A 25,130-nucleotide genomic window follows, 5' to 3' on the forward strand; every position below is an offset into this window, starting at 1 on the left:
CATAATTAAATTAAAGAATAACTGTAATAAAATTTTTAAGAAATTTTTTTTTGAACGGTTTCACATCTTGAAGACGAACACAACTGTGTTGAAAAACAAGGATTAGAGGATAGTAATCAAATATGATATTGAGATGGCACTGTCAGATAAATATAGGACTAAAAGATGATTTTTTTTTTTTTTGTTCTTTACCATCCGAAGACAAAAAGAGAAGTAAGAAAAAGAGAGAAATGAAACTCATGTCTCTGAATTTGAGGCCGAGCACATAACAAATTTATATAATTTACATAATAAATGTAGAGAATGTGTTTCTTTTCTAATATTTTGGACAGGTGATTTTAGAAATGGTGAGACTCCAAGTCCCTCTAAAAAACGCCATTTGACTTCTAACTATACATTTTTTTGGTTAGTCGTTTGAAATTCGTCATATTTTTTGTTCACTCTACACTTTCACAGGACGCTCGAAAATGGTTTTATAGGTTTGTGATATATACAAATGAACATATTTGAGTATGAAATCTCCATTTGAATGATTCGTGGTAGAAATTCCAACAAATAGTAAAAACATCATCCAATAAGATATTGGATCTCTAAATTTAATTTCCTCCAATATTACAATTATTTCAATAATTCTCTTCAAATTTAAATAGTATAAGTTCTAAAAATTCAAGAACAACCATTACAATATGATTCCAACTAATAGTGTTAAATACTCAATATTCATAGAATGTTTTTAAGATTGTGCATAAAGATCGTGTGATCTTTAAAAGCAGCAAACGCATGCAATGAAATCATTTTGTTCATGCGTAAAGATATTTACTAACAGCCATTATCAAAAATTAAAAATTCAGTCTTTCATTTAAAAAAATAATAAGAAGAAATAAGAAAGAAATATCTTTTGTATCATAGAACACCTGAGCATAAATAATTGTCTTGTCAATATAGAATTGGAGAGATAAGTAGATGTTAACTTTTAATTGCCTATATATGATTGTATATAATAATATATATATTATTAGAATTCTTACAAAGTGTGATTTAGAGGTAGACAGTGTGAAGATGCATTAAAACTACAGAAAGAAGAGGTATTAGTATTTAATAAATTGTCAAGCACTCACCTCCTCCTCATTTTCATACAAGGATATATAAGAAAAAATATCATTTCAACACATTGAATTCTTCTAATTAATTTTATATGAGATATATACAGAATGGACGAAGCTCATCAAATATATATATACACACAAAATGGACCAAACACAATGAAGTACAGCACAATTATATACGAAACTGAAATAAAGAAGTGACGCCATTCTCTAAGCGTGAATTTGATTTCATCTGCATGATATTTATAAAATGTAAACATTTCGTTTTGTTTGCTTGAAAAGGTAAAGAGTCTCATGGCACAAATACATCGTGCAGTTTGGAACGGTCATGGGTTATTAAATGATTTTGGAAGGAAATAAAGTTTAAGATCGAAAATCCACATGATTATAGAATAGTGATGGGAATAAATTACAATTTTGTAATTATATCTTATTTTACATTCAATAATTTAGGTATATATTAGTCAAATTCCTATTTTATTTTTCAGAAGTTTCTAAATATAGTTATACCTTAGTTTATCAGTAAGGATCAGTTTTTGTTGATATATGTCTTTTATTTATGTTCATGGACCAGTTTTGGTTTGAAGGTCTCTTTTCATTTATGTGATAAACATTACGTTATTTTTTATTTTTTTTTCAAACAAAACATTAGATGGTGTATATAATAAAACTTTGAGAAATATCTATCAAATTTCAGGCGGTTTACGAACAAGAAAATGCATCTCCAAATAAATAAAAATTACATGAATACAGGATCAGGAGATCGAATGTACATCCAATACATATCCTATCCAGTAAATACACCAAGATACTCCAAAACCATAACGGCACTTTCAATGTCACCAGTTCTATAGGCGCAGTCAGATTGACCTATTCTTCCCCTATTATTCGGGTTACAATGCCTACAGCAACAGTTCTTCCTGATGCTCTTAGGAATGCCCTCCCAAGAGCCCTACAGTTCGAGAACTCCTCAACACAAACCGCTCCTTGCAGAACCACCTGAAATATGAGAATACCCATTTTAGCAATTTGAAGAACTTGAGCTGCACAAACACAACGGTAATTATTGACATTGTAACAAACCTCAACTACTGCACTCTGCTTTGATGTTAGACATCGTGGTGACTTCTTTGTCACCTTTTGAGTCTTTGGATCGAGTAATGACAATAACTTTACTACCCTTGCAGCTTCCTTTGCATGATGTATATGAAACTCCAACTGCTCATTTCCGTGAAAAAGTTTATTTATATCTCCACAACAGAGTAAAACAATGAAGACAAGACTTAATCTACAGAGGATGTTGTTACCTGAGAGCCAATTAAGATTGGGGTTGTAACGTCTAAGACAAGAATCTTCAGTTCCAAATGACTTGCTACTGAAACTGGAAAATCTGGGTGGCATAACATACCCCCAGCCATCACATGGCTCTCATCAATACCTTGTAGACTGACAGCCACATTGTCTCCAGCTCTTGCAATGGCACAAGCCTGAGAATCACGTTCCAAGGAACGCACCATGCCCATGGCTCCTGATGGCATAACTAGAACCTATCACCCACACATGGACAAGTATTGTTATAGTAGTAGATTCAACAACTCTACTTTAGCAAATTATATCCTCAGTCTATATATACGGGTATAATTCATTTTTTTTTTTTTTTTAAAAAATGAATTTAAATATTTGGCAAAATAAAATGGAAACGTAAAAAATACAATAAATATACCGATATTGTACTTTTTTTAGTTAAAAATTCGGAAATTTGACTATACACATTCATTTTAATTTCATATCTTACCATTACATACCAATAAAAAGAATAAGGGTTAATTACAACGACACCCCCTGAGGTTTGCTATATTGACAGCCATGTATAACTTAGCCCTTTTTTGGACAAAGACACCCCACAGGTTTGCAAACTTGAACACAGACACCCCATTTTTAAAAAACGGAGCCAAACACGGCCTTAAGTGACATGAAATGTCTAATATGTCCTAAGATACATTTTAATCCACCTAAAATAACCAAACTACCCTCTCATCTCATCTCCTCTCTCTCTCTGTCGTTTATCTTTCAGTCCCTCTTTGAGTCACGGCGAAGAGGAACGGCCAACAAGGCGGTGTAGAGATCACTGACGGTGGAGAGCTCAGCCGGTGAAGACAGTCTGGTTCAGGCAAGGTGGTGTCGGCGATGGGCTGTGGGTAGGACTCAACCGTGATGGTCTGGTTCGCGGCTTGATGCGAGCTTGGTTTTGATGGCAGGTGGCTCGGATGGTGGAGAGATGGGGATGGCAGGGACGACAAACAGCTGGGCCGTGGGCGACAAGCTAGTTCGGCTCGGAACGGTGGTAGAACTGAATTGCCATGGATGACTCGCGGCGGCTGCCACTGTAGATGAACCGCGGCAGTGCTCGGCGAGACAGATCCAGCTTTGGCGACGGCGGCTTGTGAACACCGAGGTGGAGATGGGCTGGCTGTGACGGCGATGGGCTGGTTGTGGCTTTGGCTGTGAGCTTGTGGATGATGGCAGCAAGCTCTCTCAAACCCTGTACTCTTTCTCTTTAACCTCTCTCTCCAGGCAAAAAACGGCAAGAATGGAATACGTCGGAAAGATGGAGTTTTCTCTACCCATCCACCATCATCTCCACACACTACCCACCACCCCTGTTATCTTTTCTGCAATTTTTTTTTTTCAACCAAACCCTAGCTCTATCTACCTTCAAATTGACTCAATAATCTACATTAACATTAACTGAAATATTGGGGTTTTGTTTCTAATAATCAAATAGACTTTGTGTCGTCCGTGAAAGCCTCTTCGAATGTTGCCGTCGCTAGCTTCGAAAGAGTCGAAAGACCCCGTGTCGTCGTCATGAAAGTCTATTGGACTGTTTGGGTGGTCGTAGCCGCCAGAGGCTACGGGCTGGTTCGGCTTGGCGGCGGCGGCGAACAGCCCTGCGGTGGCCATGACAGTGAGTAGACAGTGGAGGAATGGACTGCGGCTGTGGATGGCTCGGATGAGGGCGACGGCAGGACGTGATGGGCTTGGCTGTGGGCCTGTAGCGGCTTGATGGACGGCGGGAAAGAAGGGCATAGGGAATGAATGGGAAGATAAAAAAAAATTCGAAGAAGAAAGTATTTTTTAGGATGAGGATAATTTGGTCATTTTACGTGGTCAAAGGGTAAACATGTACTTTCATCATGTTTAGGGTGTCATTGTTTAAGTTTGTAAACTTGGGGGGTATCTTTGTTAAAAAAAGGGCTAAGTTGTATATGATTGACAATATGACAAACCTCAGGGGGTGTCGTTGTAATTAACCCAAAGAATAATCAGTGGATTAAAATAATAAAGCTTCAATATAAGGCAAAAAATTCTGCACCTTTATTTGATAAAAAATCAATTTCAAGAATCAAGAAATACAATTCAAGTATGAACCTATGGACTGTCAAGATCTTTTCAAGAATTTGTACACTTCCAAACTAACAAATGCACACCCCACAACCAGTCACCCACTCCTCACCACAAATCTACCAATTCACCAAAATTTCTGCAGTGCTTTTTTCCCTGGAAAATATCTTCATAGTTGATATACATAAGATAGATATATATGCCCATATGATTTAACAGGAACATAAATATACATGCATAGTGTTTACTCTATAGTCATACAGATAAAAGATAGAATTTTGGCAGAAAATATATGCATTAGTATACTACTTGGCAAATATTGAACTTTCACATAAACTGTTGTAGTTATATATATAGCAAAATATATATTTATATGTAATTGGAGAGAGAAAGAAAGGAGCATTTCGTAAGGAGTGTCTGGTAATGAAGCTTTTACAACTTAAGGACTTGAGTGAAGATGGACGATGGAGAATGGAGAATGGAGAATGGGGAGAGAAAAAGCATGACGATATTTGCCAAGGTGTTTCAGTTTTGAGTAAAAATTGGAACTGAAAGATAGGGTTAGGGCAATTGGAATTATCAAGATCTTTTATATATACATGTATATATACATTATATATACTCCTCGTCTGATACCGCTATGGGACCCAATTGAAAGAGTTTTATACTTCGATACAGTTGCAAATAGATAAAACGTGTATTTTACACAACAAATGGGAGTTGGACACTATACGGAAGTTTTTTTTAATAAAATTGTAAGCGTATTATTAGCGTACAATACGCAAATTTACCAAGTTCAGAAGAAATTAATTAAATTTCAACTATGAGAGAGGCCTACATCCTACTCTGAATAAATAAATATATTTTCAAAAAAGACCAACATGCCATTTAATTTAAATACTTTAAAATAACTAAAATAGCCAGCTGATTACATACCTTATATCCACTTCGAAGTGCCCCGGCCTCCAATTTCCCACATGCTGACAGCTGCCCAAGTGACTGAGATCTGATAACATCACAGATGGGCATTAGTAGGGGCTTTGAGTGATCTCTTGCCGGAGGTTGGAGAGAATCTATTGCATCCAATAGAAAAGGCCCCTTGTACCTGCAATTTAATCATCATCATCATTTTTCAGCATTATTCAATATCACAAAAAAAGAAAAAAGAAGAAAAGGGCCTAATTGAAAAAGAAAAAATCAATGGAAATTCCTCGAACCATAACAAAACCTTACCACTTTTCACCAGCCATAAAGTATAGTTTGCTAATAAATTGTGGTCCCTCTCAGAACATACATTATTATGGTACCAAAAGTGTGCTATGCTATGTCTTTCTCTTTCAATATTATTCAAACTCTGCTTTTACTAAAGTATTCCACCATAACTTACACAAAAACACTTCCCGGCTTAAAGTAAGTGTTCCATAAGCGTATGCCTACCAAGCTAAGGTGTAAACAAAGATGCTACGAATTGTGCCTTTTTGTCTAAGCTAAAGACGATTCCACTTCATAAAACATCCTAGTTAGTTTTCCCATCAAGACTTTCAATGCTTCTTTTGTTATTTGTTATGTTCTTTTTTAAAATATTTAAACCACGTCGATTTTTTCCTTCTTTTGTTACTTTATACCAGTAATGCATCAACGAGACGTAGATCTTTATCGATTTGCTATATTTAACTAATTAAGGCATAATCAACTAAGTTAATGTTTTGCTTCATTTTAATATTTTTTGAAAGCTCAAAATTTGTTTTTGAATTTTTAATATTATATGCAATCTTTAATCCTTATTTATATGCAATATTTAGAATTTTATCAAATTAATCAAAGATAAAGAATCAAAGTCTTATTTACCCTCTTGCGCTTCAACCCTGTTTGATAGGGAGGAAAATTTAGGACAGACGGATAATAGGGGAGGGACGGAGACCGTTTGAAAGGAAGGGAGGAAGGAAGCCTCTTCCCTCCGGGCCCCCCCATATTCCTTATTCCTAGAAGTGGAAGGAGAAAGAGGAAAAAAAGAACCCTTGGAATAAAAATTAATTTTCTTTTACAAATTAAAAAAAGAAGAAGAAGAAGAAGAAAACTCTTTTTAATAGAAGGGTATAACAGTAAAACATGATATGGCTCGAACAAATTAAATGAGGGAAAGGCCAATTTCCTTCCTAGGGTTGCCTCCATCCCTCCTTCCTTCCCATCCATTTTTTCATCAGTTGTACTAAACAAAGCATTGTAAGTGCTTAGAGGCTTACACCTCATCTCACAAGGTATAAATCCCAAGGTCAAAAATTTTGCCTTCAACCACACTACAATGATGAATTGTTCTATGACATTTTTGCCAACCAATCAAACTAAAAAATCCATCTCCTGACACAAATAGACCGTTTTATGTACAAAAAATAACTCTAAACAAATCTCAAGATTACCAACAGATGTACCGCCAAAAAAAGCTACATGCAAGTCAAGGTCCTTAGCATGCTTGATTATGCAATATCCAAAAAAATTTGGATCCAAATCCTTGTCCTTAAAAGTAGAGCTTGAACAGAACTAAATTTTCCTCAGTCAGCACATGAAATAGCGTGCATCTCTCAACCCATTTGCTATAATGAACCTATAGAAAACCTCAAATATAGTTTCAACTCCATGAGAACTCTCGACTTATTGAGAGAGAAGTTTTCTTTCTGATGTTTTCTTAAATAACTTTTTCCAGAGAATGGAGGTGAATTTCTTTCAGCTTGGTGACAAAGTTTGCATGAATAGCATTAATGAGAAAGGATATGATACATGTGGTTTGACTGAAGCTATGGTCTTGGATAAAGCAAAATGGAAAAATAGAAGCCAGCTCAAGTAGTTGGAAAAAGGTATTGCTGAGTTGCTAAAGATCTCTCTAAATGGACTTCCTCTTATTTTCCAAATCGTGTATCATATCACATATCAAAATCTATATTTTCCATGTTGTGTAGTGTGTATATGTTTAGAAAAGGCCAAATATGTATTATATCGATTCACAGCATAAAAAATAAAAATAATAAATTTTTTTATTTATTTTAAAAAGACGAGGAAAACCATAATTAAAAATTTGTTGATATACTGGGCCCACCCCACCATGCATATTCATGACGTATATTATTCACCCATCAATGGGTTCCAAAAGAGAGCATCTCCTTATGACACATGGACCAGCGAAGTTGTGACACGTGACTTTCTCTGGAACCTTCTCAAGATGTGACTGTACCTTAAGAGGTTAACAACAGACCTTGAAATTGAAGATCAATCAGTAGGAGCAAGAGTGAGGTTATCCTATAAGAATTACTCTAGGAGTTATCTCCCACAAACAATCTCAACCTTGATTTCCACCACTTTTCTATGTGCTACCTCGGCACCCCTACCTAAGCCACCTTCAGGCGCACAAAAGCTAACATATTCTATAATTGACTCCCTCGAATAGGGTTCGAGGAGCTCTCTGAACTCGTTAAACGGCCATGATCTGACCCCCAGGTTACATTAAGATCCTCACTAGGATCCAAGAGGTTTTGTATCTTAGTAACTACAAACGGAGAGGTAGCGGAACATAATTTCCTGCCACAACCTATATAGGCAGTCTGAAAAAAGATAGAAGCCAAAAACCTCCATGACATGTGCTTGCTACTTGTCACACTGGTCTCTTTATGTCACGTGTGCTGGGTATTGCCAATTATCCTCCCTACTGTGGAACTCCTGTAGCTCATTTTCCTAAAATAGACAGCCTCACCTGCCTCATATGAAAATATATGAGGAAAGGGGCAGTGAGCTCATAATCCTCTTAATTTTGTCTCATTTCCAATACCACCACCGTCTCTCTCCCTCACCCATAAGGCTGCCTCAAGTTTTATCCTAATTCAATCTCAAAGGACTTCCGTTATTCTACGTGTAATACCCATTCTCCAAAACCCTACACAAACACTTACAACTGACAAACAGGAAATAATTTTTTAAAAAAAGAGTGGTGATTTACATTATAAATGGAGTGGAAATATTCAATTCCTGATTTAATCTTAAAAAATAAAGGGTTTTTGGGTATATAATTCTATCAGTGGACTGATTTTTTTTTTTTCATTTTCATCTGAGCATGAAGAATTTCACATCCTCCTTTGCCATGGTATCCCCTTTTTTCCCCCTAGTTGAGACCCACCCACCCACTTTGCACCTATGGGACTTACCCTTGATCTTCTACTTTAGAAGGTGAGGAAGTACCACTACGCTACAGCCCTTGGTGGTCCTTGCTATCCTTTTTTTTTTCCATAAAATATTTCTTTTTCCACAAGGAAAAAATAAAATGATATCAATAAGATATTCTTTCACAACATGCCATTACAATCAATTGCATCCATACATATACTAACAACAAAACTCTATGATAAGACAAAGATTTAATCGTTTCCAACAATTAACTGTGATGGGAAGAGAAAAAGAGAATCTTATTTGCAAAAGTTTTACCATGACCTAGACACTAATGCTTGGACAATATAGCAAGTTTGATGTGTCAACCTATCATTTATATTTCAATTTCTCAATCACGAACTTCTAGAAGTTAATTTTTTTTCAAAATGCCAAATCCTGTTGCATAAAAATTGCAGGGAAAAAAATAATGGTTAGACCTTGTGTAAAGGCCAGAAATGATGGTATTACATTCTAAATGCTAGAAGAGTAGATAATTGTTGTTGTTTTTTTTTTTTTTTTTTTTCATTGGCAAGAAACTCACACACCCATTTGACTCTATGGGCACTTGAACCCTCACCATCCACTTTGTGAGGAAGAGGAAATACCATTAGGCTACAAGGTCCTTGGTGAAGAGTATACAATTTCATTAAGGAGGAACAAGTAACAAAGAATCCTTTTGATCTTCACATTCCATTAAAACAATAGTATTGTAATGCTGATAAAAATATGTTTAAATTAACTTTCCTTAAAGATGCCACAAAATATTAATAACTTGTATGCATTTTTATGTATCGCATCATGTACTACATGTATTCTGTAACATAAAATTGATGGGATACGTATTGGCCATTTGTTTTGATTACCTCTAACATTCATAAAATCATATGGTACCTTGTGTTTCATTTATTAACAACTTATGGTAAACTTCTTATACAAGTTGCCATCATTGTGTTGTTATCGTCAGATATCCTAGCAACCAAGGGACCAAGGCTGAGTAGAGCAAAACAATTGTCAACCTATGTTTGATCAGGCTGGACCAAGTCCACCTAGGCCTAAAACAACCCTCAGTGGACAAGTCCAAAAAGCTCAATATTCATGTTAGCTCAACTTTGTACTCCCAATGACAAAAAAAATTTAAAATCTTTGAATTTTGATCCAAATGCTATTTAAACTTTAGTTTATGCTTATGCTTCCTATTTAAATAGAAAATAATCATAAAAAAATAATAATAATAAATAACTTGAAAATGACAAACGCAAGCAAAACTAACCAGGACAAAAGTCGTAAATCAGAAGCAACTGCCACCAAATTTTGGTTTTCCATGGCACTCAGCGGAATCCATGAGATAGAAGAATCCTTGAAGCCACATGAGCGGAGAAATGTTCCAAGTTGCTGTTTAATTAAATCAAAACGTTCTTTGGAGTATTCCACAGCATCCATTTTGTTAATTGCAACTATAATGTGATCAACACCAAAACTTCTAACAAGCCGTGCATGTTCCCTTGTTTGCCCTCCAGTGATGTCCATACCTGTTTCAAATGAACCGACTGAGGCATCTATAACAAGAATTGCGGCATCTGCTTGCGTTGCCCCAGATATCATGTTTGGAACGAAATCTTTATGGCCTGGGGAGTCAAGCAGAACAACATGATATCTTTTAGAGTCGAAATAAGCAACAGCTACTGTCATCGTTATTCCTCTCTCCCTCTCTTCTGCACTCTCATCCAATGTCCATGCATAAGCAAAGGACCCCTTTCCCTGATTGGATAACAAGAAGAACATCAATCCAGTAACCCGAGCTCTAACAGCACGAAAAGTGCTTGAGCACACAAAATAGAAAAATAATTTTAGTTAGATTACTTGTATTTTAGCCTCTTTTTCATATTTATGCATTTCCTTTTTTGAGATTCGTCCCAAAAGATGTAGCAACCTTCCCGAGAGTGTTGACTTCCCAGAATCAACATGGCCGACCTAAGATGATAATTAAATTAAAATGAAATTACCCAAAAAAACAGATTAAAAACAAAAACAAAAAACAAGGAGATGGACTATGAAGAAACAAACTAATTCTGATCACATAAGTACATCAGACGGATGACTTACAATAGCGAGATTTAATTGAGTCAGTATATCTTCTGCTTGGTCAGGTAGCATCCATTTCTCAGGTTTATACTGAGAATATGATATAGCTCTTCCAGCATTAACATTCTTCGAGTATTCAGATTTAAAATTCAAAGACATATTGTCAAGGCTACTGGAAAGACTTTGTGGCCCATGCCCATTAACTGAAGAACTGGTCTCCTCTACACTAGCATTTCTGCTCTGTGACATTGATGAAGAAGAGCTATCAGACTCTTTAGCATGTGACTGACATTTGATTGCAGTGTTCTTCTCTATGTTACTTGACGGAACATCCAAAGAAGCTGACTTGTTGAAGTTCGCTGCAAAAATAAAGTAACATCATAAAGAGAGTATTGTCACACACTAACACAGGAGTGTTAATGAAGGAACAAGATCCAATTAATCTAGCCCACTTCTTTCACCACCAAAAAAAAAAAAAAAAATTGCAAAACAAATTATACTTGCACTAGTTATGTATGCATAAAAATTGCCCAAATGCGAAATTTTTAAGAACAGGGTATAGTGTTTGTAAGACTTAAACCATCAGTTTTTATGACAATAGACAGGTAAAGGGTATATATCTGACACATGCTATTCTTGTGTTCCAAGAATAATAGTGGGAGTTGGGCCGAGGTGGTGAGGAGTGGAGAAATGTGGTTCATTAATGTAGGTCTGTTCGATTACTTGACATTGCACAAGGCAAACAATAAAAATTTAAATTTAAATTTAAATTTACATAAAGATCACTTCACCCTCCTCTCCCTTCCTATTGTACCTAAGACATTTCAATCACATCCTTGAAAATATACTTAACCGAAGCCAAAGAAATCTTTTTCCAATCACTTGAGATTGGCTACATGAATCCTGTTCATCATTCCAGTCTATTTAGGGTCATAACCGTAGTCAAATCACATGCTATCATATATTTTCTATCTCAACCGATGTTAATTTAGGTCTTACCCAAGCATAACCTGCACTTATTGATCTTCGATGCACATGACCAAGCAACCATTTTAATTGATTCCCTCTCATTTTATACACAATTTATGCAACTTCAACCATTTCACAAAATATTTCAAATTTTATTCTTTCTTCTCTTGCCGCACATCCATCGTTCACATTTCAGCCACTCTTTTCATGAGTACGTTATTTCATATTTGCCAAACATTCACTGTTATCAAGTATGGCTCATTACTCATGTAATAATTGTTTTCTACTATTTACCTTTCAATTTCAGATGTATAGTCGGACATCTGTCAAAAGCATCCTCTGTCTAACCCAGCAAGCTTTAATTCTGTGAATGGTCTAACTTAAGTAACAAAAATGTTCACCTTCTTGTATCTCTTTACTCACAATATTCATTAGATTCCCACTTGCTTTTCTACTTTTGCTAATATTACCTATGTATATTCAACTTTAGTCCAAGTTATCGCAAACCCTCGTAATTCTATAGTGTTTGACACCTCTAATTTAGCAATTATTCTTGTTCTACTTTCATTAATTAAATCTCAATCATCAACATATAGCATACACCATATAACATCACCCAGATTTGTTTTGTCAGTTTATTAAATGATATAAGCCTACGATAGTAAAAGTTTACATGTTTCTCCTAAAGTTGCTCTTACTAGGAAATATATAGAAATAAAACTTTTTAAAAAAAATAAAATGAATTAACCTGCTAGAATAATTGTGGTTTCAATAGAAATAATTAATAAAGAATTCATAAATTAAAAAAAAAAATGTAAATAAAAATACTTTATCATGCATCCTCTTTCTTTGAGGCATTATATCACAATATTGTAGACATTATGTTCTTCTACAGTGCTGCAAAGCTAATTAACTGACATAAAATTCCTAGTTAAGGACCCACAACAAATTGATATACCAAGATCACGCTGGACACTAGCCAAAGTTTATTTGGTCCTTCTACTAGTAGTTAATACAAATAATTATATAATTATATTAAAATAGGGTTTTTTGATTGATGAAATGGTAACAACTCAAACTAGCAAAAAACGTGAGGTCCAAGTCTTGAAAGCATTCACATTGTAATATCAAAGATTAGGTATGTCACAAAATTTCCCTCCAGCACCCTGCATCCATGGAGGAGACATTGTGTAATGCAAAAAAAAATAAAAAATAGCAGCATTGAACTGAAAATGCTACGCTTTATATAAATGTCATCTGAATATTAGGTAGAAATATATATTATATATAACATGCATGCTTTGCTTTGCAAAGCTATGTCCATCATTCCTCATTGTCATAATTGTAGTATCAGAGCACTTGGTCCCCATTCTCCAATCCCTCAAAATATCAATACAGGAACAAAAATCATGAATCGACAAAGACAACTTTCAGAAATCACAACAACGCTAATGCAATTTTTCGCTGATACTATTCCCTGCCCTAAGCAAAATCTAGAAATATCCCTAATAATTAATATTTAGTACATTAACAATTTTTATAGCTGAATTTTTTTTAAAGAACCAACTTGGTTCCATAGAGATATAGAATAATTCAATTATTTATTGATTAGTATCATTAATTTTTACAAAAAAAAAAAAAAAAAGGTCACTACCCAGTTTGGTCCCCATTGATTGAGAGTGCTAGAAGCGATAGATTGAATATAGACCTAATCTTTGGCATTATTTGCACAATGTGGCTGCTCCCAGGATTTGAACCCTGAGTTCTAACGATCGACAACTAGAGCATTTTACCACTACACCAAGCAACACCCCTTCTTTATTAATTATTACAATGGATATATATAATTTGCATACACTATCTTGGAAGAAAAGTTTAACACTATCTTCTCATGTAAACGAATGATTTGCATGTCTCACCAACTTTGAAGTTAATAATTAGTGCAAAAAATACTTCCTTTTAGCTTAGAATAGACTTAGTATACAAAAGAAATACATTGTCCATGAAAAGGTTACAAAAAAGCTCCGGTACACTTACCTATGGAACCAAAAAAGTCTTGCCTAATCATTATAGGAGAAATTCTACAATGATACTTTATTATTCAAGAATTGATTTTAAACATTCTTTGTCAGTGTTGTCCAATAATGCATAAATTGACTCTCTCTAGATCAGGATTCTCTCAACTTGTTTTTACAGATATCTTAAAAATAATATCCATTCCACGGTAAGTCCTCAGCTGGCATGACTTAAAAAATTAATACAAAAAAATAAAAAATAAAAAACTACTTGTGAAATAGTTCTTTAAGGAGAAAAAAAAAAAAAAAAATCGAAATTTCAAGCAAACGCGCACAAACCCACAATATTGCCCAGTAGAGCTCAACTTCTCCTTTGGGGAGGAGAGATCATACCATTTGGGCTAATGCCCACTGGTTCGGTGAAAAATTACACCACTTAAAGATTCAATTTCTTCAAGCCTTCTAGTTTTCAAAAGGCCGAGAAGATACAAGTTACAAGCTCCTTTTCAATAAAGGAAATAATTCACAGATCATTGACATATGAACTCTCAATTTTCCCTTTTTTCTCATTTTGGAGAGAGGGGGGGGGGGGGGGGGGGGGTGCGGTTTTGGAAATTAGTCCCCCTTTTTCTTTTCTGGACCAACAATCACAGGTGCGTTATTTCAGACAAAATCACAGCTATCTAAGAAAAGGATTTCACACGAATTTGGAAAAATAAGAAAGGGGATTGTTCCAGGTCATATTACCCATACAAAATAAAATTGGAATACAAGTCTACAAGGAAGGTGACACTTTTTTATTATGTGTTCCAATAAGTAATGAAATCAACTCAGCACCCGTCATTAGTAGCTTTACAGACAACACTTTACGTGTCGAGCAAATTAGATAATCCACTTAATGAAAGCAAAATGTCTAACACCAATGAAGAGACAGGGCCATGGAACCTGGCTCAGGTTTCAACAGTGAGGACAATAAAAATTCTCAATTTCCTTCTACATAAATGTAGCAAGAAACAACAATTTCCCATCAGAGAGAACTTTAACATGCAAATTAAAACAAAGCAAAATAAGTACCTAAAGAGTATAATTTGAAGACCATGTATGACCCTTTGAGCTAAATAATCACCTGTTTAGTATCAAAGCTTGTTCTGTAATAAACTCTTTGAAATTTGATCTCTTTAAGAGGATTAATTCAGCAAGGAAATCCAAACTAGTGACCTGATCATTATCTTTCTCCTACCTTAATTTTGCAATTTTTAATTTTATTTTTTAAAAATACTGTCAAATAACCTTAGAAGCACAGACACGGATACGACATGACACAGATACAGCGACACGGCAAATTCTAAAAAATTAGGACACGGACATGGCGGGGACACGGCAAATAAGAAATATATTTTCTATATATATATGATGTCATACTTTAAGAAATTAAGAGTAATATTATTTTTTACAATCTCATAATGAATAAAAATGTGTTTTGCTGGAAAAAATAAAGAATGATAGAAAAATGTGTTTTGCTGGAAAAAGGGTTAAGAAAAGAGAGAGAGAGAGAGAGAGAGAGAGAGAGAGAGAGGATTAGGGTTTTGTTAGAAAAAGAATTAGACCTTAGTTAAAAATAAAGGTAAGAATCCATAGAAGAGAAAAAAGTTCATGGGGTACAGAGGAAAGAGGAAAAAGGAGCAAAAAGAAATTTAATGTGAAAGGAAAAAAAGAAGTATTTAGGGTTTGTGAAGAAGAAGAAAGAAAGGAGGAGGACGAAGAATAAGAAAGAGAAGAGGAGAGAGAGATAGAGAGACCATTCACCGGTAGCGAAGTTTGGTTGGTGGGACAACAAGAGAGTCAAAGATGATCATGCAAGGGTTTGAACCTTTGAACTAAAATATAAGAATAAATATCTAATTGTTTGAATATAAAATTGTTTTATGAAACAATAAGTTTTTAAGTAATTATGTAATTAAACAACTCCTAATATTTACACTTCAACTCAACATCGTTTTTAAAACTTTCTTAAAAATCCCCAAAGAGTGGGACACCTGTGTCGGACACGTATCCATGGCGTGTCGGAAGTGTGTCCACAATATGTCTAGATATTTGAAAAAATATAAAACATTCGGACACGTATTTTGGCGTGTCCGACACATGTCGGGGCATGTCTGGCGCGTGTCGATGTCCGACACGGATTCTTTGCCCTTCTAGGCGTGTTTGTGCTTCCTAGCAAATAGTTCAAGCAAATACTAAAAAAGCATCCAACGAAACCCAAACTATATGAAGGCGAACTCTCCGCAGATGATGTGGCACATGTTTTGAATTCTTTGATCAATTAATCTTTTGCTTTAAGAGAAGTGGGAAAAAAACAGGTTACTTTGTTTGTTGTGGTGGTGGGGGGGGCATATAGATATTGAGAACTGGAGAAAAAATTCCAATATTGCCTACCACAGACCTCAAAATTATCCCGGAAGCCCTTAGACAGAAGAGTAACACCCCCTATTTTCAGTTTTCACATCCAGTCCATCTAGGTGCCTCTCATGCACATGGCATGCCAACTCTGCTGCCAATTAACCTCAACTTCAGCCATAATAATCAATGTGCACACGGCTTTTTAAAATAAGTCCTACTCTTCATTCTTCGAGCATGTGAAAGAGCATCGGAACCCTTCCCAATTCACCAACTGACAGCAGACCAATCCTCAAGGAGGCTATATACCTTGTTCTTACCATAGAGAGAGAATTATTTGGGTACCAATTTCAATTGACATCCACACCCCTCATGAAAAGCAAATAAAGACTCCCTAACTTGGATATTTGATTGGCTTTTGAAAATGAGATCAAGACGCACTACGTGGAACAACAGATGGACAAACTTATCCTCCTAGTAATCCAGGCAATTAAATCTACATAGTTGAACAGTGAACGAAAAGGTAGTCTAACACGTTTCAAGTCTATATATAATAATTATTCAACAAATAATTTCCATGGAATCCAGCCGAAACTCAAATTTGAGACCACTAGAGTATACCTTTTGAACCCATTTTGGAGGCACGCATTCCATTTGATACCGAATCATCTGGAGATGGGACGTCAAACTTGAAAGGGGCTGTTATCATCAACATATGTAAGGTTGAAAATATATATATATATTTTCATAAATAAGGTTGAAAATATTTGGAAAAGACAGTTTTTCTCAGAATGAGTTTAATAAATATATCAGCTGAAGAAAATAGAGAAGACGTCAAACTTGAAAGGGGCTGTTATCATCATCAACATATGTAAGGTTGAAAATATTTGGAAAAGACAGTTTTCTCAGAATGAGTGTAAAAGATATATCAGCTGAAGATAATAGAGAATCCTATTCTCCAATATAAGATAATTGATATCAAACACTATAGAACAATATCCTGTGTTAGAACATGTTCAGACCTATATTCAAACGATAATGGTTTTGACAGCTAAAAGCCTTATGAAAATCATCAACAGTTCCTAGGATATTTCCAAGCTTGTGGAAGTTATTGCGCTCTTCCGTCGAAAAATCATCATTCTGTTGTTGAAAGATCACAGCCTTTTTTGGTATGCGATGCAGCAATGATGCAAAAAGAGACTTGGCCGTTATGGATGCTCCAGAATCATTGCACATGCCATCAGCTGCATGAAAAAGATCTATTCTATAAAGGGACAATGAACATGAGATGAAACCCACGTAACAAGGATGCAAACTTAGGTACCGGTGCCAAAAAATGGATGTGAGCTGGTGATTACAAGGATGGTCGATCAATGACTCAGATTTTTGCTTCGAATCCAATCAATAGTCCAGTCTTAATAAGGATCCAATTCATATTATTAACAAGTAATGACGATCTAACAAATGTGTGTACTAATGTGACTACAAGGCTGAAAAATGCAAAGAGGCTGAGTATGAAATAGAACAATCCATACAACTCAATTCTCCAAAGATTAAGACAACATCAATAAAAAATGAACAAAGTAACTCTGGAATACCTGTAGTCTTATTGCCATTGTTATGAATGTTAACCAAAGGATTACGAAGAACCCCGCATATATCACATGAAGACATTCCCTCTTCATTATCAAATGTACAAATGGAGCAACGCCAAACCCCAAGCTTAATGCTATTATGTTTTGTCTCAGGTGCTGCAGCTGCTGCAACAATGCATTCATCAAATAGTTAATATAATAGAATGTAAAATAGTAGCTCCACAAGCCTGAGATCTTTATACCAGGACAAGTACATACGCACACACACACTTATATTATGGTTGTTAAAATCGCAATCCGTATGTTAGGATCATACGATCCAAAGTTCTAAATCAATCTGAATCACATGAAAAATCGCTTGAAAGTATAACCGATAGGATTGTAAAATCATATAGGATGGTACAATTCTACTGGTCCAACTAAATGGAGTTGTTTTCTTCTTCTTTTGGATTTCTTGGGCTGTAGCCCATTCTAGACAAAGAAACTTAAGACTTTTAAGTATAAGGCCCAACTCTTTTAGCCTCAATTTCATTCCAAAAAAGAAGGGGGAGGGGGGAAGCAGAGACCCAAAGTTAAAAATGTAAAAATCAATAGCTAAGGCTCACAACTGTTGCAATGCTACCCTCTTGAGCTACATTCTCCAACATACTGAACTTGTTCCTACATGTGTGTTGTAGTATCTCAAGGTGTTTTTTGTGTTTTATCTTTTTGTCTGTTTATTTTATATTTTTATTTAGAAACTTTGTTTTAGTTATTTTCTACTAGTTTTGATCCCTATCCTATGGATCCCCCATCAATACTATGCAGAGTCCTGAATCCTCGATCCTGACAACCTTAAGTGTTTATATAATATATTTAATAAGAGAACTATTTTTGAACACACACACAGATCTATATATACACATGTATATGCATATGGGCTGTCCAACTTATCATCTTACCATATTGCAATCTCAAAATTTCTTCATGACCAACAGGCCAGTGGCCTAGCGGTATCAGACCCTTACTTCCCAAAGGGAGGTCAAGGGTAACTAAGGGGGAAAAAAATTCTTCATGCAACTAACTATTAACTAATGTTCAAAAGAAAGAGGAATAGGATGCCCAAAGGCACAAAACAATAAACATGAAGCCCATTATTAGTTAAAATAAACCACCATATATTAATAATTATACACAAACAGCCTCTAATATCTTGTATTTCCCAAGGTATCAACTCGATTCAATAATATGCATTGCAAAGATATCTAAATCTCACCTCAATTAAAAAAAGCCTTTTCCCAACTATTTGGGTAAGCTACATGAATCTGAATCATGTTTCTAATTCCTCTCTATCTAGGGTAATAGTCTCATTCGAAGCACATTCTATCAAATCTTTCCTTACCATCTCAACTAATGTTAGTTATGGTCCTTCCCTTTCCCTAAAATTACCATCAATGCAGACCACACCACTGTTACATATAGATTCAATTAATGGTTTTTTGATAAGTAAGATTGTATCAGAAATGTTCAAATGGGGAATGCAGCCCACAAAAGAAGAACAGGGGCCAAATAGAGCCCCTAAGCTCTCAGAATGTCCAAAAATTCAACTAACTCCCCCATAGATTTACAATTTCTCCCAGAATCCCAAGAAAAAAAGAGAACTAAGAATACAGAATTGAAGTACCCCAATAGGAGTCCCCTCTCCATTGAAAGATCTCCTATTCCGCTTCTTCCACAAACAGCACCAAACGCATAAGAGCGCCACCCTCCACAAGTCATTGGCTTAGGAATCCACTGTACAACCTCTCCACGCCTCAATCATATCCCTTGGAGACCAGGGCATAACCCACTGAATCCCAAACAAAGCAAAAGGCAAACCCCAAACAGACAAGGATAAGACACCCAAAGTTCCAAACACACAAAAGAATAGCACGACCTAAAAGGCAAAACAGACAAGGATAAGATACCCAAACACACAAAAGAATAACACGACCTAAAAGGCAACACTCAAGAACCTAGAAATGGGCAGAAAGAAGACACATCCAAGCACAGCCTGCCATAACTCTAAAAAAAATTTTTTAAAAAAAACTATACACACACACTGTAATACACAATCCATATTATTTATCAAATAAATAAAAATAAAAATAAACAATCCATATTATAATTAACATACTTATTATCAAAATAATATATGATATATTATATCCTATTTCATGAATTATCTATCATAAAATTATGCTTTCATATAATATTACATCTCATTAAAATAGATAAACACATACCAATTCATCATAAATTAATATTCAAGTAGACCACATTCTGTTTTCCTAATAAATCTTTTACAGATCTGGTTGACTTATCAAAGTTCTATCTGTTAGTTATGGTTTCAAACAGATTGAAATTGTTGGTGGATATCAAATTCAGCACCAAATCTTGCACTCTGGACAATTGACTTGGACTGGAACTGTGAACCTGAACTATTAACAAATTCATGCTGTACATATTATAGGATACTAATAAAATTTAGATGACCAATCAATTAAGGCAAGCTAAAGGAAGTAAAATACTTATAGGAACTTAACAAAATCCATCACTTCTAAAATTTTAATTTAAAGCAATCTTCAAGAAATAAATGAAGCCATATTAGGTCAAATTAATGGTAAAATGGAAGAACCCAAGGATATAAAACCCAAAAGAAAAGTGTCAAAGGATCCTATTAGAATCACACTAGCTTTTAAATGCAAAAGGGGGGGAAAAATTAAAAAAATAGAGGACAATAAGATAGAAATGACAAATAACTTGACACGTGAACCCCACCCAGATTAATGAAGTTGGTTTATGCAACTAGTTATAAAGTCTGGATTAAGAAAATAACTCACAGTTTGGTTCTGCATCAGAATCAAAATCGTAATCTTCATCGTAATCTTCGTAGACATCATAGTCTTCATCATAGTTAACTCCATAATTAACTTTACGAGGCATGGTCCTGATTTCTATCTATCTAATATATAAAAAGAAAAAGGCTCAATTAGATATACATTATCTAGACACACCTCAAACATAACAGAATATCAAACAAAAAGAAGCTAAATTGCAAAGAAAAAGTCACCATGAGGAATTTTTGCATTTAAAAAGAGAGTTAAAATATAACCAACCTTAGTCAAGCTGATGAGTACACCATCATCAAGGGAACATAATCTCACATCTAAATCATGCACGAGGCAATCCTCCAATGGAATTAATTAATTCTTTTCACCATCGAAGAGTGTTCTTAAATTATTTAGATGGCAATCCTTATAAGGTCCAGGGCTGGCATATAAGTCAGTTTAACAGCTGGAGACAATAATAACCTTCCCATCAGTATAAACTGCACCAACCAAAGAATAACATAATTGAAATTGTTTAATTATTAAAAAGTAGCAAAAATCATATTCTTATAACTTTTGTTACTTCGGTTTCCAAAAAAGGCCATGAAAAACACAATGGAAAACAGGGGAATCTCACATAATCAAAGTCACCCGGAAAAAGATTTTTCAAATGAAAGGGATTCTTAGACACATTACTTATTTATCTATTAGGCATGTTTCAAATTCAACAAAAGAAATACTAATATAACGTAAAAGAAGGAATCAAATATAAATTATAATGGAAGGTACACACAGAGAAAAAAAAAACGATAGGGATACATAGTTACATTACTTTTCCATGTCTCAATTACCTAAGCAATCAGGACCTATCAAGTATGACCACGGAAACTAAAAATATATATATTGCAGCATGATAAGAGTTAAATCAGAAAAGATAATCATGAACAATAATACTGCAAGTTTCATAGAAAAATCATGATGGTCCAGAATTTGAAATTAAGTTATCATGAATATAGATTGACCTATTTAACAGGTAAAAATAGAACATATATCATGATGGTCCAGAATTTGGAATTAAGTTATCCTTAATATAGATTGACCTATTTAACTTTTAAAAATATAACATATCTCAATTGGACTGGTTAATTATCCTAGTCTATCACACATTTCAAAACACTAGGTATCCTTCCAATATTTCAGTTCAACAAAAGAAAATGGAACCAAACGAATAGAAAATTTTCAAGTCATAATAAAATATCAAATATATAGAATTGTCTACAAAACAAAGTTCAACTAAATCAAACCAATGCCATAACATTAGCACCAATATTGTATCAACACATATTCAAGCTGATACAGCATTCACAGAAACACAGAACTCCGCCAACAAATCCGGGAAAAAGAGAGAGCAAAAGAGAAGATTTTTCAAAAGCATATCAAAACTCTACGCTGCAAAATACAATTTTTTTTACAAAGTACCAGAATTGGGTAGAAAAAAGAACAAGTTGGGAAGTGATTGAGAGATACGCTTCAAATTTTGAAATTTACAGATGAAAAGAGCAATCTCAAATCCTAGTGAGGAGTTGTCATTGTCTGTGTCTCTGACGGTTGATCGAAGAATGAGGACAGAGGTGATTGAGAGAGGTCTGCAGACGAAGAGAGAGAGTTAGGGTTTGAGAAAAGATATCGCTTGACAATCACATTCAACTTTTTCTGTGCAAGCATTAAAAAGATAAAAAAAAAATAATAATAATATCAATTGAGAAAGAACCAAACCAAAACCCTAATTCCTGAATTCCATTGAATGCCAGTATAGATTAATTTAGTGGAGAGCAAAACCAAACCAGTATAGAGGTATGGCAATTATGAAGCTTTTTGAGATCGGCGGGGTGGTGACGACGAGTTGTGGTCCGCGGCGAGGAGACGTGGTCGGAATGCACCGCCAGCGACGGTGGTCGGGAGATATGGTCGGGCATATGATGAGAAAGAGGGGTGAACGTTCGAGAATATGGCGCGCAGTGGGGAAATCATAAAGCCAAACGCGTGTGAGAATATACGTAGCGTAGAGTTACAAAAAAGAACAGTGACAATTTCAGTGAGTAACTAGCTGGTAGTCTCTAATTTGTCAGGATTAAATAAATAAATTAAATAAATAAGTACACAACGAAAAAGCATATGTAAATAGAGTCTGCAGCCACGATTAAAAAAATAAAAATAAAAATAAAAATAAATAAATAAATAGAGTCTGCAGTTGTGGACCTGTGGTGCTAGCTTAGCATAGGATGTGTATTGTTTGGAATTTTTGGCCCGTGTCCAAAACGTATCACCCTCATTTTTCCTCCCTTTTAACTTTTAACTCCCTAATTTCCCTCTTATTTCTACATCACCAAGTGTGAGAAGTCGGAAGAAGTGTTGGTTAGATATTTAAAATAATTAAATTTATTTATAAATTATGGACATATAGATGAAGTGTTGGACATATATTTAAAAAAAAATAATGATAGGGGAATTGAAAAGTAATTCTTGAATTAACACCGAATTTGACGGTTGGCTTTACTTATTACCTGTTAAATAATTATTTTTTGAAAACTGTTTAAATCGATGAGGTGGACAAAAACACGTCAAATTCGAGACTTATTCGGGAAAATCATTCGGTGATTTTATCATTTCCCTTCGAAAACAAAACCTAAGATGTTTGAGATGAACATGGCCACTTTGAGAATCAATCAAATTATTCTAGACCCAACCAAATTCTATACAAAACTAGCCCACATTCTCTAAGGACCAACTGGCTCTATCATGAAACCAAAAAAAAATTCAAAAGGTTCTCGATTTAACAATTCTGTTGTGTTTTTCATTATCTTCAATAAATTGGTGAAAACCAAACTTAGTAGTTGTGAATCAGTTGATTCACATTGAACCAATCAATTCAACAAACTATGATCATACGCATATATGCACATGTCACTTTTATGCTATATTTGGTTAGAATGAAGGATTGAGGGAGGATGGATGAGAGGGCAGATATATGATGCTTCTCATATTTGGTTGGAGGAAAGGTAAGAATGAGATGAAGTAAGGAGGAATAAAGTATTCTTCCTAACCGATTGTTTTTTTATCTATTTAGAATTGAGCAGAGGAGACGAGAGAAGAAATAATAACTAATCTAATAAAATGTAAAACCAATTTTAACCTCTAATTATTTACCAAATAGCTTGTTATATCTTACATAAATTATTTCAGACATAATGAGGGTATATTAGTAAAAAACAAATAATAAAATTTTTCTTCCCTTCCAATCAAAAAAAAAAAAATCACCTCATTCACGTCTCCTTTCTTAAGGTTTTTTCATCCATCCCTCGTCCTCCTTTTCGTCTATTTTTCTATCCCTCCAACCAACACAATTGCAGGCAGTAGGGTTCACCACCCCTATGTAAGACACTCGTTATTCAAGTGCCATAAAAAAAATTCTAATTCGATTATAGGATATATTATACCATCCACATTATAATCAATTAACTTCACCTTTTTATTATTTCATGTCTTACTTAAAAAAAAAAAGGTCCTTTTTTTTTTTTTTTTTTTTTCATTTGCCTTACTAAAAAAAAAAAAAGGTCAATGCATGCTTATATAACCACATAACAATCCTTCATAATATATATATATATATATATAATATTACTCTAGTCAAGGAGGAAACTTAATAGCTTTGGATATTTCAATTTCTTTCTTTTCTTTCTTTTGACAAAAAGAAAGAGCCTTGATAGTTTGATTATTTAAAATTAGTTTTCAAAAATTTTGAAAACATAAAACAATCTTTAGACAGATCTAAAAGGTAATTCTTTGGATCAACTTTTTAAACTCAATTTATAAAACAGCCAACCAAAAAAACTGTCTCTAGTTGTTTTCTCAATGATGAAGATAATTTTTTTTTCCCACAAAAATTTTTGTGACAAAATGGAGAATGACAGATTAAATTCCTCCCAACGGGCCACCTGAGCCCTTTGATTGCGGACGTCCCATGGATAGGGTTGTGGATCTGGGCCTGAGCATTCTGGTAATAATCCATTTCCATTGGGCTTCTTCTCAATCTTACAAATTGGTCATGGTACTCCAACTTCAATATTATCTGCCCCTGTAAATGCAACATGAGGGACCACTAAATTGTCAAATGTTATATAAACATGAGCAATAACCAAATGCATATGAACAGAGACCAGTGAAAACTCTTGTTTCATTTCTCTCACTAACTGGCCAACTCAATGTACAGACAACTTTTTGTGTGCAAACATTGAAAAGATAAAAAAAGATATAGTTTGACGATTACATGCAATTTAATTCACACACTAATGCGTTTATATTCCTATAATTGAATTCAATCTACACGTCAATGCGTTTATATTTCTATAATTGATATACATTAAAGTTGAAAATCACAGGCAATACAATCCACAAACTAATGCGTTTACATTCCAATAGTTGAATTACATTAAAGTTGGGAGTCGGATGGAATCAACCTTTTTT

At 34.6% G+C, this 25,130-nt stretch overlaps 1 protein-coding gene across 14 annotated transcripts; it reads right to left on the minus strand.

Moving 5' to 3' along the window:
- Positions 1-1,766: 1,766 nt before the first annotated feature.
- On the minus strand, positions 1,767-22,695 carry LOC132266673 (uncharacterized). 14 transcript variants are annotated; one of them, XM_059767627.1, is made up of 14 exons: positions 22,451-22,695; positions 22,155-22,252; positions 20,895-21,106; positions 20,619-20,736; positions 17,761-17,922; positions 17,185-17,406; positions 16,784-16,861; positions 10,803-11,140; positions 10,560-10,670; positions 9,970-10,457; positions 5,445-5,613; positions 2,414-2,653; positions 2,190-2,324; positions 1,767-2,105 (listed from the first exon to the last, which is right to left on the minus strand). In XM_059767627.1, the coding sequence occupies exons 4-14, from the start codon at positions 20,719-20,721 to the stop codon at positions 1,977-1,979; spliced, it is 2,175 nt and encodes a 724-aa protein (XP_059623610.1). In that variant the 5' UTR covers positions 20,722-20,736; positions 20,895-21,106; positions 22,155-22,252; positions 22,451-22,695; the 3' UTR covers positions 1,767-1,976. The 14 variants fall into 14 exon arrangements, with proteins under 14 accessions (XP_059623610.1, XP_059623611.1, XP_059623603.1 ...); XM_059767628.1 differs by having other exon boundaries at positions 17,761-17,919; positions 20,619-20,740; XM_059767620.1 differs by having other exon boundaries at positions 20,619-20,740; positions 20,895-21,072; positions 22,451-22,694.
- Positions 22,696-25,130: the final 2,435 nt, after the last annotated feature.

This window comes from Cornus florida, unplaced genomic scaffold (assembly GCF_030987335.1).
Source record: "Cornus florida cultivar Cherokee Brave unplaced genomic scaffold, ASM3098733v1 CherokeeBrave_3.0.0_Hap2_Chr07, whole genome shotgun sequence".
Classification (NCBI taxonomy): Eukaryota; Viridiplantae; Streptophyta; class Magnoliopsida; order Cornales; family Cornaceae; genus Cornus; species Cornus florida.